General features: G+C 43.1%; 2 protein-coding genes across 4 annotated transcripts in view; both read right to left on the reverse strand.

Moving 5' to 3' along the window:
• Nucleotides 1-9,120, reverse strand: part of APP (amyloid beta precursor protein) — a 181,890-nt gene extending 172,770 nt beyond the window's left edge. For both annotated transcript variants that reach the window (XM_079299170.1, XM_079299169.1), the window contains exon 1: nt 8,896-9,120. In XM_079299170.1, the coding sequence (XP_079155296.1) occupies nt 8,896-8,952 (57 nt within the window). In that variant the 5' untranslated portion in view covers nt 8,953-9,120. The remainder of the gene's footprint in view (nt 1-8,895) is intronic.
• Nucleotides 1-18,772, reverse strand: part of ATP5PF (ATP synthase peripheral stalk subunit F6) — a 282,601-nt gene that overhangs the window by 225,473 nt on the left and 38,356 nt on the right. The window lies entirely within an intron of this gene.

Consider the following 18,772-nt stretch of genomic DNA (forward strand, 5'->3'; position numbering starts at 1 on the left):
AGCTGGGAACCTCTTGGATTTCTGGCCTGGGTCTTCTTCTCACAGCAGGCAAACTTGGAGGAGTTTCATGTCCTCTGCTGTGTTGGTTCAGCTCCTCAGAGGTCTTGGGTTCAGGGCAGTTTCCCCACTGGCTCCCCAGAGGGGCCAAAAAGAAAAACAAGCCAAGAAGAAAACAGTTCAAGGGAAAAAACCAAAACCAAAACCAAACCAAACAAAAAACCCAAGCAAACAAACAAACAAAAACCATGGTGAGAGGATTTCCCAGCACAGCCTCCATGCAGTCCAGAGCACACCAGAGAGAGAGACTGAACAGAGCCCCTGCCCAGCGTTCCCAGGCTCCAACCTCACACCTGGTTCACCTAAATGATACCACAGCCATTTCTGGGCATAAAGCAGATGACTGGGGAATAAAGTATCATCATAAAATCACCACAAGAAAGCTATGAATTAATCTAGAAGTGTTTGACAAAGCCTAAGTCTCATTTGACTGTGTTTTTAGAAATAGACTAATTTGAAAGTAAAATGCCCTGATTTAATTTGACCCTGCTATTCATCAGCAATTACACTTTTCTCTCCAGGCTCAGCTGTCCACTGGATGTTCTTGCAAACATGATCAGAAAAGCATCAGCTCCTCTGACCAAATAAGCACCTCCTGAACTGGATCAGGGATGCTGTGAAGACAGCCAGGGCAAGCCAGCAATCCTCCCTCCCTCCCTCATGGCACAACAGGAACAGCATCTGCCCCTCTCCCACCCACCCAGCTCATCTTGGCCATTCACCAAATTAAACCCATGAGGGCAAGTGTTGACTTTTGTCAGAAACATTGCTTCAGCCTGGGTTCCAACAGGAGGCTGGCAGGGAAAGGTGAGTCACTCCACCTCCACAGCTCAGAGATGTGACCACCACTAGGAAGAACATTCTGCACATGGAAAAGGAGAAAGTGCCTTTTCAGATGCTATGACTGGCAGGAAAAAGGAAAAAAATCCTGACAGCTTACATTACCACTATGAGAACAAAAGAAACTATGCCAAAGTAGAAATAAATTAAAAAGAAGTGAAAGGAACTGTCAGTTCAGCTCCCTTCAGAAGATTTCACAATTCTCTCATTCACATGTTTGTGTCTCTGGGCCTCTTATTTGGTCTTTTAGGCTTTCTAATTCTGCATAAAATTTAAATATTAATTTTATTTTGGTGGGGGGGGGCAACTTTGTTTCATTTTGTTTTCTCTTTCTTTAATATGAAGTAGAGCTGACATTCTCATGATAAATCTAAATGTTGGGATTACAAGTTGTCATCTGCAAATTGCTGGCAATCAAGCACTAGGAGAAAAGCAACACTGAAAGAAAGATAATTTGGAGTTCCAAAATTCTCAGTTTAAAAAGCTTGTTCTTAAACAACTTCAGCATCATCATCCTTTTAAGACATAATGAAACTGAGGACAGAACTGGCACAAGAAAACAACAAAAATACGATGCTGCAAGATTAGTCATTAAAAGCAATTTTATTCCACTTGACAATTAAGACAACTGGGCAGAGGACAGACAAGGCACACTCAGCAGAGCTGCAAGAGAGTATCAAATAAACTTCAAAACAACCCAACAGCTTAATGCATGTGACAGGTCTAGATGCTCACTAATACCATGCATGCACAAACCCCTCATTTTTCCATACTGAAAGCATTCAATAATTAGACAACAATCAATCAACATTTACATTTAAATTTACAATGCCTTTAAAGAAAAACAAAAGAAAACACCCAAAATAATGAATGCTTTTTTAAAGCCATTTATTGCATTGCATTTTCATCCCTTTCTCAATTTACCTTCCCCTAACAATGTTGTACTTTCCATTGTTTACATAAACAAATATGTACACATTATATGGGATGTATACTAAAGAGAGCTTTTTCCAAGGGAAAAAAAAAAAAAACTAACTAGAAGCCATTACTTAGTTCATGAGGAGCTTTAAAAAATAACTACTATGAAATCAAACCTTTAACAGCAATACATTAAAAAAACCTACCTCCCCTTGTTTTCAGGTAAGGCATAGGGATCAAAGAGCTTGTAGTTACATTTGAATGATGAGAAAGCAGAATGCATAATTCTATCAGTTCAGGACTCTGTATATTGTAGCTGCAGATCCAAAACTGCAGTTACAAATAAATGTACATAACTAAGCATAGACAAGAGGACAAATTAGCCCTTAGTCATCTGTCAAAAAACTGTATTATGGTATCTGACCAGAGGAAAAAACTCACCCCTTTCCAGAAATCATAATTTAGAGAAAAATCAATTTTACAGGGTTAAATCTTCAGAATGAGCAATCTCTACTTTAAAGTTGTTCTGATAAGGTAAGAGAAGGTTTGCTGCAGGCACAAAGACAATGTATGATAAGGAGATTGGAAACAACTCCAGAATCCTGCTCCAACTCCATGTTTTTTAGTGTGTGTCCATTGGACACTAATTCTAACAGCTGGAGGTGGATGAGGTGGCACTTTTCACTTTCACTACAATTTAACAGTATACTTCAAATCCACTAGAATCAATTAGCTATATTACCTAAATTTAAGCTGTATATGCGTAAACTCATGTTTCATAGTTTCAGAAACCTTCAAGTCCAATATTAATACAGCTTCACAAAAATACAGGGAATTTCCAACCTCCCCCCATCCTGAACACCTATTAAACATGTGCTTTCTTTGATTAATTGTAATTCCAAACAGATTTTGTAAACCACATAAATTGTCATATTGGATGACTTTGGTAGCCTGCTCTGAAAAGGAACCATTTTAAAATGTTTTTACTAACAGGCACAACCAGTTTTGCCCCATTCCTGTCATATGTTACTTGCTATGCTTGAATAGATAAGCTCTGCTCTGGGGAAATATGAGACCAGATGAAGAACAGAGAATTCCTATCTGGATTAGCTCCAAATGGGTCAGTGGGAACTGAGTGGAGTCATCCATCCCTGAATGCACTTCCTTGGAGATTTCTGCCTTTTCACAGTGACTTACACTAAGTTTTAACAAGCAGACACTCACGAGAGGTGATATATGAAAAGACTTTAATGCCCTGCTGCAAGTCGCCAGAGAGAGGCAAAGGAGCCAACACCTTAATTAAATGTTATTGCACAAACTTCAGTAAATGTGGTTTTGGAGGTTGCTCTTTCCCAAAGAAGCTGCCTGCTCTTTTAGATGGGCCAGCCCGACTGCTTGTGGCCAGTTTCCAGCTCAGGTCTCTGAAATCCTGACAGAAGATGACCACCTACCAAAAAACGTACAGCTCGCTCCTTTCAGCACAGCACAGTCTAGAGAGGGGTGACAGAGCACTCAGTGGTGGCCACTGCAGAAGCAGCTCTTTGGAGCCAGCTCCTGAGTGAGCTCAGTTGCCTGGAAAGAGCAGCTAGGCTGCAAACCCACAAACATCCTGGCTCATGGACCCCCCTGTTTAAAGCTTGGCTGTCCCACGGGTCCATGGAATGCCATCACTTGGCCAGAAGCTTTACTTCTTCTGGAAAACCTCAATCCATACTGACTTAACCTTTAATATTCAATCCCTAAGAGCATGAATTTCTCCTGAACTTGCAGGGAGGACTATCAAAAAAACAAAGCCAGAAGTCTTGCTCCCCAGATGAAGAAGTCAGAGCTCTCATAAAGCTCTGGGAGCTTCAGTAAAAAAAAAAAAAAAGCAACATCCACACCTCAGCTCAGTCCTGTTTCTGTTAATCAATGCAGGGCAAGAAATCTGCAGCACACAACCACGTAACAGTGGTGTCCTTACTGTCAGTAACTGATGTAAAGTTTTCCACCCTTTTAAAAAACATGACTTACTTGAACATCTTTACTGTCACACTCCAAGATGTGCTTGTCACTTGGAAAGCACATTTTGCAAGCCCCTGCACTGATTACAACCTTAGAGTGCACTGCCTCTCACCCTGATTTCCATCATGTTAAATATTTGGTTTGGAATTACTTGAATCATTGTTGTTCTAAATAGGGCAGAATCAAAACAGTCCTATATCCTCCATAGCAAGGGACCTGAGGTGTTCCATTCATATATATATAAATGTAAACATACTAATTTGCTGTAATTAAAATTGATCTCCTCGAATAGAGGCCACATCTATACTGTTGCTCTTTTGTTCTATGAGTAAATTCTCACATGGAAAGATAAATATTTTTGGTGAGTGAAGGCATCTGGGGAGCTTTGGTATCTACATTAAGATTTAATAATCAGGTAGCCCTCTAATGGCTTTGTGGTCCAAATGAAGAAAAAAGTCTAGGTTTCAGAACCAGTATGACATTACAATAAAAGTGACTTATTTAGGGCTTAAGACTCAAAGACACACAGCCATTACTGGCTGATATTCTCAGCTGGCTGGTATTTCCAAAGAGAGCAGAAAATGTGTTTTCAAAACCTACAAAAGCTACAGCCTGGAGAACAGTTAAGATAAGGTAGGCAGACTCCAGATCAGGTTGTGAGAATGAGGACTCATCAGACTGCATTCAGCTTTAAGCAAAAAACAGGTCTGAGTGAAAGTTTAACTTCTCTTAAGAGTCCTCTGAGTTCAAATTATTCCAGGCTCAAGCTTGCTATCAGCATTGCCCCTGGCATTCCTCAGCCTGGCAGCAACTGCTGTAAACTCTCATCACAGGAGCACGTTCTAAGAGCTAGCCAAGCTTACATAAAGTCCTCGTTCAGTATTTTTCAATTTGCTTTACTTTTAATCTTCTTATACCACAGGAATTTTTTTTCAAAATCCACAGAATTTAAATCCAATAAAACACAGCTCTAGACTTACTTGTTAAAACCACACCAGACATCTCACCTAACAGTTTCAATGAACCTATTACAATATATATATATATATATATATATATATATATATATATATATATAGCAAATTACATTGTTATCAGCAGCACTCTTCATCTCTTCATTGACTTGATGTAAGGAGGTATGAAAATGTCTGCTGGTTTAACACACTTTATACAGACACATACATATAGTAATGTTAAATGTAATACATTATATATGCAAATATGTTCAGGGGTTAATATATTTGCATACATTATCTTGACACATAAGGTGTTTTAATGCATTATGTGCATACATATATATATATATACACATGGACATTTGTCAAATATAATTCTTATTTATTAAATTGAAACAATTTTTTCAACTGCAGGTTACTGCATACCTTTTTGGAAGGTGTCAAAATTAAATCATTCATGGTATTCAGGACTAAGGATGTCAATTAAGCCTAAAGAATTCCAACAGAGGTGAATCAACCAACCAGTGATGGGGCAGGCTACCCAGAGAGGTGGCACAGGCTCTGTCCTTAGAGCTCCATTTCCAAGACTCAGCAGCAGAAAGCCCCATCAGCCTGGCTTGCTTTGGGCACAGAGACCTCCTTCACGTGATGCTATCTCCCAATTTCTTGACCAAGCCTCCACACCCAACAGCTTGTGTTAATTATTTCACTGAGTCACTAAAAGTAATTATTCTACTCAGAAACAGCTGTCATTTTGTCAAGCAATTAGATGAAGTTACTATGCTCTTCAACTATTTTGCTAAACTTTGTTTTGGAAAAGAACTACTAATTAAAAGAAATTGTCATACCTTTTCTTCACAACTTATAAATCAAACTGTTTATTTTCCTTCACAGTTTAATAAACACATGCAAAGTTCAAGTCATGAAGAGCCAAAGGAGATCTATGCTTCTTGTGGGTTTGCCCTGTAATTCAACACTGATCAATTAAAAATGTGTGAGGGAGATGGTTTACATGTCACACAAACCACTCACGGGGAAAAAAATTAAAATTTAAAAACATGAAGATCTTGCCAGCTTCCTCAGATTTTCATGCATGTTTTGTGAAGAAGCACAGCAGTTGATCATGTTTTTTTCCACAGAAAAGGCATCTGAAGATCATGGAAGTCTCAAAATTGTCTGTTAATCATTAATCAAACAAAAGACAAATGAGAAAACGGGAGAAGCTTCTTTTCTTTAGTAGCTCATTTGTTCACCTGGCTGCCAAGGATCCTGATGATCCCAGAGAGCCTCCCCTATGGACCCACCCAGCCACCCACCCCACGTCAGCATCTTAAATAAAAGTGCAAAAGGGATCCTGCAACAAATGTAAACCTTTGCCAGGGAAATTTGGGAACAGAATTGACAGAAAGAGGAACTGAAAGTCTGTGATAGAAGTAAAGTAAAGGCTTTGCTCACCCTCCCACATTTAATGTCATTTCGTGAGAAATCTACTAGGAAATTGAACAATGAAGAAACTGAACAATGAAGAAAATATTTGGGGCCTTCTACTTAAAAAAACAAACAAAAACCACCAAAATAACAAAACTAAGAACCTATAAAGCACTACATTACCCAGTTTAAAGAAAAACACTGACAAGAAACATCCTTTTTGGTTTTTTTTCCTGAGGGTCAGTTTATGACATACCGATACTTCATTTAATTTCAGTCATCTGGTAAAGGAGCCTTGCTCAGAAACAGGCAGCTAGAGCAGGGATCAAAACAGGCATGGCAGAAACCTCAGTGTGCTAACGAGAGGAAATGATTTATAAACTGGCATCATTCACAGAAATTCACAAGGATAGTTACTGTCTGTTGCATTCATCTACTAAAACCAGACAATTACTGAAAAAGATTAAATGCAAAAATAGCTGCTGCAGAATATGGCAGCTTCACAAACCCTGACAGCTCTCAGCCAATGGATTTCCCAACCACAGTCAGTAGGATTCACATGGGGGTCAGAAAGTAATACACTAAGCAACCTGGCATCACCAGGACATCACTACAGAATATTTCAAGATGCTAAATCACTACTAATCTACCTGTAATTTTATAAAGGAATTTTTAATGTGCAAAACGGAATTTGTTTTGTTCCTGATTTTCTCTTCCTTATACCATTTCCCAAAGCAAAAGTACACTACAAAGCAAAGTACAGATTCTTTGCTGCTTTCCAGAAAGTATTTGCTAAAATGGCAGGAAAAATATTTTCATTTCAGAAAAGAGATCTACGGAAAATCTAACTCAAACACAAAAATTTCACCCTCTATCATAAAAAGATAATTTAAGAGCAGAACATGCATACAATTTCTATTATGAAATATTTTAGTGTTATAAAACAAGTGGCTTTCTTAAAACATTCTTACAGAATCAAAACTGACAAACACCTTATCACAAGGCCACCAGATGTTAAAACCTACTTCACCACCAAATATAAAGGAAAGGGATAAATGCCAAGCCTCAAACATCCACATGGAGTGAGAAGACAGAGAGATTCTGCACAAAAATCAGTTCAGTGCCCATTTCAGTAAATGTTTCCAGGCAGAGGATGTCTCTCAAAATTCTGGCCAGGCACCATCGCAGACATCTCTGAGCACAGACGTTCAGTCCTGGTGCAAAATCCAAAACTCCTTTTTTTTCCAGCACCTTTGCAGTGGTAACACCTACACACCTATCCATAAGGCCAGGGCTACAAGGACCCAACAGAAAAGCCCAATCCTTCTGTTGTCTATCTTACGGTCTCAATCATAAAATCCCATTTTTTACTTAAGCTACACACCCAGGGCAGACATTTCCTTCTATTACATTCAGACAACAAATGCTTGAAAGCAGCCACTGAAACCCTAACGAGTCCTATAACTGGAAGCTTTAAATGTCTGAGCGTCTGTAGAACTGCTCGGCTTGACACATCCTGCTCCATGCTGGCAAGATCATGTCTCAAAGCAAGAGCCTGAGGCTGGCAGCCTTGCTGCAGGGACGGAGGGCTGCTAGGGAGCTGTCTGTCTGTCTGTCTGTCTCCTTATCACGGGGACCGGGGTTCCTGAGCCACAGAGCTGCATCCCCATGCCCTGCGGGGACAGGGACCGCAGGAATCCGTCTCTACTCTCATCTGAACGCTGTCATCCGCCCCGCGCCGAGCCCCAGGAGCGGGAACTGCCGCGGGAGGAGGACACAAGCCGAAGTCTTCAGGCCGAAGTATGGCAAGCAGGGAGAGAAGGAGACCAGAAGGTGACTCACCCCTCCCACACCTTCTTTTTTGAGACCTGGCGGGGGGGAACGGGGGAGAACCCGCACCCAGCCGCGCCAGCCCCTCCTCCGGGCTCCGAGCCCGCAGCACTGCGGCCGGGCGGGCACGGGGGACCCCCGCCCCAGCCCCAGCCCCAGCCCCGGCCGGGGGAGGGCCCGCGGAGAAGGAGAGAGGGCGGGCAGGGGCGGCGGCGGAGGGGCGCGGGCTGCCGGCGCCTCCTCTCTGCTGCACTGCAGAGGCGCCATCTTCCCGCGCCCGGGGCCCGCGGGGGGGCTCGGCCGGCCCGACCACCGCCCCCGGCGCCGCCTCCCCGCGGGGCCACTGCGCCAGCCGGGGCAGCCGCGGCCGCCGCCCGCGCACCTGCGACACCCCGCACGGGGGACACGCCGGCTCCGCAGCCGCTGCTCCGCTCCCGGGGGCACGCAGCCCCCAGCCCCCGCCCCACCGGGGGATGCCGCGGGGCCGCCCTTCCCGAGTTTCCCCTGCCGAGCCCCAAGGCAGAGCCGGCGCCCCTGCCGTGGCTCCGCAGCAGCGCCCGCGGACCCCTGCCCGCTGCGGGCGGGCGGCGGCCGAAGTTAAGGCGGCAGCGCCCGAACCGGCGCAGGGAGCCGAACCAGCACCGGCCCCGGGAGCTGCCCGGCGCCTCCGCCGCCCCCCGGCTCGCCGCTCCTATTGTTTGGCGAAGGGGGAGCGGCGGCAGCTAGGCACGGAACACCCCTAGGAAAGCAGCCCCGCCGCGGCCAAGCCACGCCGCGGGAGCGGCTGCGGGCAGACAAAGCTCCGGAGAAGCGGTCCAGGGTGCCGGGGAAGCCCCCGCCCGCCGCTTCCTGCCCCGCTTACCTCGAGAGCCCGGGTGGCGCCGGCGGCCAGCAGCAGGACGGCTAAGTGTGGCAGCATCGCGGCGGCCGGGAGCGGGGAGGGAGGGAGGAAGGAGGGGAAGGAGGGATGCCGTCCGGCGGGACGCCGCGGGGTCCGGCTGTAAATCCTCGAGGCCGCGCCGCTGCCGAGGAAGACGCGGATCTGCGGCGGCTCCGGGAGCGGCGCGGCGCGGCGGGGCCGGTCAGCTGATGGCCCGGCCCGCCCCCGGGCGGGCGGTGCGGCCCGGCCTGCGGGGACCCCTGGCGGCGGCGCGGGGCGCTGCGGCCCGGCGCGACCGGCCCCTCTGCCCTCCGCGCTGCCCACGGCACCGCCGATCACCGACCGGCCCCTCTGCCCTCCGCGCTGCCCACGGCACCGCCGATCACCGACCGGCCCCTCTGCCCGCAGCGCTGCCCACGCACCGCCGATCACCGACCGGCCCCTCTGCCCTCCGCGCTGCCCACGCACCGCCGATCACCGACCGGCCCCTCTGCCCGCAGCGCTGCCCACGGCGGCTCCGCTCCTCCTCCGGGCACGGCCGGTCAGCTCTGCTCCGCGCCCCGCTGCCTGTCCGCCTCTGCGGGGAGCGCCGCTCCTCCATGCGCGGTCCCCCCTCGCTGAGGCACCGCAACCCCCATCTTTTCAAAAACACCCAAATCTAAACGTGGTGTTTGGATTAAATAAGCAAATAGCGGCTGTTTAACACGTTCTGCCTCTCCTGGCAAGGTTGCACAGCAAGCCGGTGTCTCCTGTTGCCGTCGAGGTGATGAGTCAGCACAGCCATTTCACACATGACACACCATTGATAACAAAGATATGCAGGAACATCGGGAGAGCTTATGGCAGATGAACAAGGAAGAAATCAAATGAAAATGTAGGACTTCGTGAAACACCGTCAAAATCAGGAGGCCGATGTGATCTCACCGTCTCACCCTCTGAACAGCACTGTTATAATTGGTATAGTAAACCTGTAAGAAGAACTTGAAAGGGAATGTTAGGAGCTTCATGTTGAAACAGCTGCTATTGTAGCCAAAATTCAGTGTGACAGAGCCTGACCCATTCTGCCACCGATGTGCAAATCCTGTGGCAGGATTTCTGTTCCCACCAAGGCTCCTGAGACAGGGGCTGATAGACCCACCCTGTAACAGGGACCTGCAGCCAAAGCCATGAGAGGATGGAAATCTGGAGCAGCTGAAGGAACCTGCAGTGTGCAGCCTGGAAAAATGGAGCCTCAGAAGAGATTTTCTCACTTTCTGTAACTACCTGACAGGAGGTTGCAGAGGTAGGGATCACTCTCTTCTCCCCATCATAAGTGATAGGGTAAGGGGAAATGGCCTGAAATTGCAGCAGGAGAGGTCTAGGGTGGATCATGCTGCCCAGGGAGCTGATTGACTCAGGAACCCTGAAGGTGTTTAAAGGGTGTATGGCCCTTTGTGTCACTTTAGGGACATGGTTCAGTGATGGGCTTGGCAGTGCTGGGTTCTGTGATATGATTCTATGACAGGCCCTTGGTGCATGGCTCAATACAGAGGCTGTGTTGTGCTCACTGCCACTCTCACACTCATCTTCCCTTGAGGTCAGAACTGCCATCCACTGAGACTCTTGGCCAAAATTCTGTCTGGATGTGGAAGGATGCTTTGCAGAAGAGAGAACTCAGGTCACCTGCCAGGTGATCTGCAACATGCAGTGAGAGACTGTAATGCTACAGCATCTCACCCCTACAGCCAGGCCTTAGAGCTGGAAGACTCTTCTCATACAAACACGAATCTTCTCATACAAGCTCATGAACTGTCAATTTCTTGGGTCACACTTGGTGAATTTCACAGATCTCTGATAGGCAGGTAACAGCTGAGCTGCTGAAACACACCAGTGACACAACCGTACATTGAAATTAGTTAAACAGTAACAATGGCAGGCTTAGCTGTAATAATTTAACACCGGTTTCTGTTTTTTAGGATAATGATCACATGGCTTTGAGGGGTTAGAAAGGATTTGCTGTGCAAATTTTCTAACCAGTTGGCTTCTAAACTCAGATATTGGAAAAGCAACTCCATGGCTGCAAAGAAGCAACATCCTGTTAAAGCTTATAGAAGTCATTCAAAAACAATTCTTCCCTGAAACAATGGAGGCAATCAGGAGGAAGCTCTTTGCAAGTTTCTGGGGAAAAAAAAAGGATGGATGGAAAACTAAAATAGATTCATGTAGCTCTTTTATTATAGGTTGGCTTGGTACCTCTTTGTAATTACTTCTTCCTAGTGCTAAAATCAAAGACTATTTCAACTGCTGCTTCTCTGGATCAGCCAAACTTGCTTTTTTTGTCACACTGGGAGTGCAGGAAGGCTGGAGGTTTCTTTTGCCTATGGTAGGAGTGGGGCAGACCCATGGGATTGTACACCTTCAAGAAAAGCAGGAAAGACTCCAGTGAATAGATGGGGAAAAGTCAAAAGTACCAGGAGACCTCATTGAAATAGGTATTTCTATTTACAGACATTAAACACAAGTGGCAATATCCAAAATACAGTGATAATGCACTGAAAGGTCAGAGGTAAAGACACTTTTTGCACTTTTGTAAGGTCTACAAAATTTGGAGATGACCTGCTGGTAGAGAAAAGGACAAAGATTGTGTCCTATTTTCCACTCTTTATCATCTTTCAAGATCTGTACAGAAGGTCCAATACACTTTTTTCCTTTCTTTCTCTACTTGTCATCTTAGTATAGAAATATGTTCTTACCAGACCTCAGAAGCTGTCATAGCTGGAGTGCAACAAATCCCACTTCTGCCTCACAGCAGGGCCAACAATGGAAATCCTCTTCCTGAAGAAGGCAGCACAGATTGGATCACAAAATGATAGGGCTCTTATATTCAAATTTAATACAACACAAACAATTCTAGACTATACCCAGATGTGATTTTGCCTTTAATGCTGAGCTTTTTTTATTCAATCTTGATGTGGTAACTTTCCAGTAGTGAGTAAACATGCATGTCATGATTCATTTTTTGGCCACTTCTGTGCTCTGTTTATTCTTTTTTCACAAACCACATCTAATATTATTTTACAGCCTTGTTATTTTAATATATTATGTATATGCACACAAACACTGTTCAGCCATTCAGTTTCTCATTGAATACTCATGAAGCAAGTGGACCTTAACCATAAATGCTGATACTATTCTACAGTCAGTAATAAACCACCTCAGCCTGCTTCATAACCTAATGAAGTAGAGAACAGGACTTGTCTGATTTCTGAAGGGGGACAGGCAGCCTGTTACAGGGACACAATTACTACATTGCCAGATATCTCTGAATATGTGCACGTGGTTCCACATAACACCTGCCATTTAGCCATGTTCACTGAATTTCTGATGCCAGAGGCTTGTTTCATTCACACCAACAAAATAGAAGTTACTGCGTTTTTCAGCCATATTTTATTTGTATGAGAAATGCTTGCTCAGATTCTTTCAGAACAATGCTGCAGCTAGTGCATTAATGGAGATGATTTCTCCATTTGTTCTTATCTCTGAGAATAGGGCTCCAAGTTGGAAAGCTTGATTTTTGGTCCAGACTTCAATGCTGACTCACTGTCTCCTTCTGAAGTTGCTCCACTTGAGTGCTCTCCATTTTCTTTACAGGAGATAATACTGTTTGCCTGCTTTTTTGATTCATGTACAGAACATATCAAAGGTTTGTATTTCTGAAGGAACCAATGGAAGCTTAAGACTCAGAGCTATTGAGCTGACACCTTCTGGATTAGTCCCAGTTAGGGAGTTTTTTTGCACTCTGAAAACTAGTACAGCATAAATTACTGTGCTGGTTTGAAAGTAAACCAGAGGGAGGAATGAACCCCACACAGTTACCTTGAGAGAGATTTCAGGTTGGGGTTACAATTTAATGGAGAGATTACAATAAATGCAATGATACACAGAAACTGTCTTAAACCCACAAGTCAGAGTAAACCTGCCATCCTGTTGGTCAGGATGATGGTCACAGTCCCATCAAGTGGTGGTTCTGTTGAAAGCAGAGGTCCTGTAGAAGTCCTGGTCCTCCTCTGGATCCATCCAGTGGTGGTGCTGATGGTGTCCCAAGTCCCCAGTTATACATCATCAGGCTCAGGTGGGAATGTTCAGTACCTCCCCCAGGGCGGGGAACTTGACAATGGAATTACATAATCCTGTGAGTCATAAGAAATTTTTGCGAGTTCTTGATGCTCTAAGTCTTTAGTGGTGCCCATTATGATGGTGCTGTTGAGCCATTATGGCTCATTAGCTGAGATGACCCCTTCAGGACGGATGTAACTGTGCTGGTGCTTCCCCGAGGGAGTTATCATGGCTGAGTCATTGGTGAACACAAACACTTCCCTGCCTCGAAGGGTTTGGCTCTTATTTAACACCCAGCTTGCAGCCCGAGGGGTGGGATACATGCACTGAGCAGCTACTGCAAACCACCCATCATTACCTGTTTGTCAGAAATTATGAGTAATACATAATTTGGTTACACCCCAGATTGACGCTCTCCTCCTGTAACACAAGACAATGACTGAATTTATTTCAGACAGCTCCAGGAGGAATTTGTGTCAAAATGCACAACATGAATTTTAATGGAAAACCTTTTGAGTTTATGCTACAACTTGAACCACTGCAGGTATAACTAATCTGTTCACTATCATGCAAGTGTCCTCTAGAGTCACTCTTTTCTTTGGAGTCAGCCTGCAGCCCTGAGAAAAAGGCTGTCTAAATATTAATCCAAAATAGGAAAACAGAGATTGTACCTAATCAACCCTACACAAGTATATGCTGATAGCCACAGCACTGGGTGCAGATATGATTTAAGATAGTGAACAGTTGGTCATTGTCTGAATTCTGCAAAGAATCTTTAACTTTGGCTTTTAGAGATGCAGTACAGTTAAGTAGCCAGTAGCCATAGAGACCTTCTCAAATGCAAATTTGTTCTGCACAGCACAGTAGTGTTAGGTGTTGATGATATCTGCTGGAGCAGGTACACAATACAAATAGCAGAGCAAAGTGAATAATGATATCACTGTCCAAAATCCCAGGCATGTTCAGCCAAGGAAATGAGATGGAGATGCAAGCAATGGTAATTGCTCCAGTGATTAGGATGTGATATACATGGACATCACTCCATAGCAAACAAATATGGTGCTATTTTGACTTCTCCCTTTGTTGACATTAACTATTGTGCTTGATGATGGTGTCAATAAAGGGAAAATCTTTAAGACATCTGCTGCTTTATTTGATTCTGTACTCCTGATTTTGTTTACCTAATTACTATATAATGCAGATATTCCTAGCAGAATCAGAGTTTATTATCTATTCATTTTTTTTTCCCCACACTGCATTCACTGAATCTTCCTAGATATTTTTGGCCTCGTGCTTGTGTGGTTTATTTACTAGAAAAGTACTGCAGGTGCAGACTTTCTGCAGCTGTTTTAACTCACCATCCTATACACAAACCACTCAATACTAACATGCTTCTCCCAAAAAATAAAAAAGCCACCCTACAGTAAACCAAGCCAATTTCTTTTCAAACAAGTCATGTTTGGCATTGTTTACAGAACAATCAGCATTCCTGAATGATTAAAGCAAATCCTTGAGAGCATCTAACTCCATAGAAACCCCAGAGCAAATGACACTTGACCATTTGCTCTCCTCTAACTGAAAGTTATGATGTGCTTTTTGCATTTGCAGCTATGGAAGCCACAAGATGAGACGGTTCTGGTCCTCTCAGCATCTTTTCAGCAGCCTGATCTACTGTGATTTGTCTTCCCAGATAAAATAATATTGCAGTTTGTGCTGTGAATTATCCAAGTCAACTTGAAAATATCCCATATCAACTTAAAAATACAGGCAACCAACAGGATGTCCTTGATTTCTCTCAATATATGAGTGCACTAGTAAGGTTTTAAAATACTATTTAAAAGTCACTTAGTAATTTTTTTTTTTACTGTCAAAGATTCACTCTGTGATTTTATCCCCTCTTGTGCTTCTGCAATGCTTTATCCAGCTCTTCACAGACAGAGCTCTCAAGGTTTGTCCAGGTTCCCTCCAGGAGATCTAGCTTTTACATAGCTTTGCTCAGAGCTGTCCTGCTGTCATCTGCCCTGCCCAGCCCCCTAAACCAGCAATCCACAAAAATTCCTCTCAGCTTTTAGACTCTTGTCTTTAGACACTTTCATAGTCTGAGATAGAACTTGTTAATACACACCTAATTTCCCTTATAGATTTTGTACGAGAGAAGAGTGCTGCCAAAAAAATCAACCAACTTTACTTGGAAGTTGTGAAGTTATTAAAGAGAAATCTTGTTATTTTTACATCAGCTTCCATCTTTTCCAGGCCACACAAGCCTTCCATGGATGCCTGAATGGACCTCAAGGTAAAAAAAAGAGGTCTCTGTCTAGCCAAAAGAAGCTGTCTGTACAAAGTCAGACACCATGCTTTGTTTCCACACTATCTTGGAACAGAAATAAAAATAAGGACATTTATCAGATGATTATGTATGTATACATATATAAACACAAAACACATTTCTCAGATTCTGAGTTCAGTTAACTGAAGACATTTGTACAGAAGGAGAGAACACACTGCCATTTTGATTCTTGCACCATCATATCTCAGACCATAAAACACCTCCTTAACTGCTAACACAGCAGGCTGGGTTGCTCAGACCCATCCTCCCACCTGGTTCTAGAAATACAATGCTTGATTCAGTTTTGAAAGATCCAGCTAGATTGCAATAGTGATTTCAATATACAATAATTTCAAGAACAGTAGCAGAATACAGAGAATCTGTTTGTCAAGGAATTGTAAAAAAAGAATTCCCATTCTTCAACCTCCCTACAGCAGACTTAGCTCATCACATGGTTTAGCCTTTCCTCAAATGCCTGTGAAGGAAAAAAAATAGTAGTTTTCTGAAAGCTGTGAAGAGGTCAACAGAGACTCTTCAGAGGAAGTGAAGCCTGAGACTTTTACATGATAAAATGACAAATTCATTGTTTGTATGTGTGAGGTTCTTATTAAAGGGGAAACCAAGTGGAAAAAAAAAATTCTCCCTACATTTGTATTACAATTTTGATAGGTTTTTTTTCTTAAGATCTATAGTTCAAGCCAAGTGGTAGACCTGAAAATAAAAGAAACATACTTGTTTGAAATTAAAAGTACTGCTTCTTGTTGGCTTGCTGTATTTTGACATAGAGATTGAAAATGCCTCCCATGGTTATCAAACAGAAGCAAATTTATTTTGCAAAATAAAATATTGGAAGAGAGAAGGAAGAGGAGGAGAAAGAAGCCTCAGAATATTACATCATTTGCTGAGTCCTTCTATGGACCCTCTTCACAGCCATCATTAACATTTGCCAGGCAAGCTGACTCAGTGTACTCAGAAATTCACATGCAAATATGGAACATGAGGCATTTTCTCATCTATTAGCTGGTGCTCAAAATAATGTGCCTGGTCTAATATGCACATATTAGAAAGTACAGATGAGATTGCTTGGTGAGACAGTTGATACTGTTCTTGGACAAGGACTCATATAATCTCATGGGCCCCTCAAATATTGGCTGTAGGGTAGCTATCAGGATTTTGGTATCACAGGCTGTTACCACAAAGAATAGTGCATAGTGCAGCAATGCAGATTAGGTGATCATCAAAATGTAAATGAACTCTTCTAAGAGAATAATTTCTGTAGAGTCTCATGGTAAGACTGAAATCATTGCTGAGGCCAGGAGCATAACAAAGAAGCTGCACAACAGCACAGGAACAGACATCTGGAAATCACAACCATATTTTGTAAAACACTCACAGTATTAGAAATGGGAAAGTTTGATCACAAGCACATAAATCAGTGACTGCAGGAGCTTTGTAATGGATAGCTTTGGGTGGAAGAAGGGGGGAAGGGAAGTTGCAGTGAAGAACAACAGTCTGTTCTGTATACAAAAACAGTGCCATCCTTAGAGCCTCTGTGTTTTGTAATCACCCTGCAATTTCTCTCAGCACAAGGGTTTTGAAATATTTGTTCAAGCTGATTTGGCATGCATCTGCCTCATTCCTTTACACACCAAATAATTGGACATACTGTTCTTTGACTTATAGCAGAGACACAAAAACATATTAAAGATAGGAGAATAGCTCAAATTTCCTTGTTGCTTGGTGGGATTTGTGAGACAAATGCTAGGCACAAAGTTGGTTCCACCAAAAAAAGGCCCTAAAAGTAGAATCTGCAGACTGGTAAGCTGAGGTCAGGCTCCTGTCATCAAATCCTGCTCTCACAGGGTGCAGAGGGCTTGTACACACTCTGCATTCAGCCTCAGTGGCCAACAGGGCAGGACACCAGCACCCAGCACCTGTGCAGCTCAAGGTGTGTTCCTTCAGGCACCCAGCAGTGGGAATGTCAAGATATTCATTGTAACAGAGATGCTGACATTATTCTTTGCATTTTTAGCAAGCTACTAGTGAAGTATTATAAGTGATGCAGCTGCTTTTATATTAGCATGGAATTATGCAGAGTTAATGAGGATCAGTGTCATGTCAGACATTTGAAGAATCATCCCCTTTTTTCAAAATATCAATATGATGCTGTAGAGGCAACATATTCTGACACCTGCTTATGAAAGCCTATTGCTGTATAGCACAGATAGACCTCCCTGGCAACGAGCTCTAGGTGCAGTTTATTGTGAGCTACTGCACTACAGAATCACAGAGCAAGCCAGATCGAGCTGTAAAACCCAACATCCAGTTAAATATCACCAAGTTCTATTTTGAAAAGCAATTTCTTTGAAGTTGGCTTCATTTCATTTAAAGCCAACAGACTCCGAAATCACCAAGATTATTTCAAATACCTCACCTGATATATTTTGCACGTGCACTTATTGCCCCAAACTGAGCCTCTAGATTTTTTAAAATTAAAAAGAAAACAAACCACCACATTTTTTGTAAATTATCAGAAGGTTATATAGCACAACTGAGGTTGCAAATGTATCTGTGATTTTTTCAGCGTTTGGAACACAGTGCATTCAAGAAAACTCATATAAATTATGTTTTTGGAGAAAAATGAAACAGAGAAATTCTTATGGCTGAGAAAATTAATGAAATATTAGCAGCATCTCTGAGTACAATATACAAATATTTCTACCATAATAGCTGTACATGATGCCTACTAAACTATGGCTATAAACCTAAATATATTAAAACCAATAAACAGATATAAATACTGATGTTCAGCCTCTAAAGTCTCAAATTAAAAACAAAAGAATGAAATTAAGCAGATAAATTCAACATTAGTAGGTGCAATATCGAAGTTGTTCTATTTGACTGGTTATGCTTCTTACAGCAAATGTAGCACAGCTGTTACTGTCACACTGTTAAAGTAACTATTCCTTCCTCCTCCTCCTGGCACTTAAATATCATATCTATACCCAGAAATTATTTCTATACCTAACAATATTAAATATATATATAATAAGCACTTATATAAATATATATAACATGATACACTCACTGTGGTCTATTTTCTATATCTGTTGAGGTAGTCATTGATATCTCTATATGTCTACATGGGAAAAACAGCCTGGACTCCCATTAATCATGTGAGATGCTGGATTGCAGAAGCATTGGTTTGATTCTAAACTGACTGACCCATCACTGGCTCTATGATAAACATTTAATAACCCAGGTCATTTATTGCTCTTTTTACATGCACACATGCTGGTCCCTGTCTCACTGTGATCAACAAAAGCAGACACCACACAGGATTTGAAGGCAACAATCCTACAATCACCAGTTCACATCAAGAAATATTGAAGATCCTCTGGTGTAATTCCACATCCATTTAAACCACCCAACATCTAC

Source organism: Erithacus rubecula, assembly GCF_903797595.1.
Source record: "Erithacus rubecula genome assembly, chromosome: 1".
NCBI lineage: Eukaryota > Metazoa > Chordata > Aves > Passeriformes > Muscicapidae > Erithacus > Erithacus rubecula.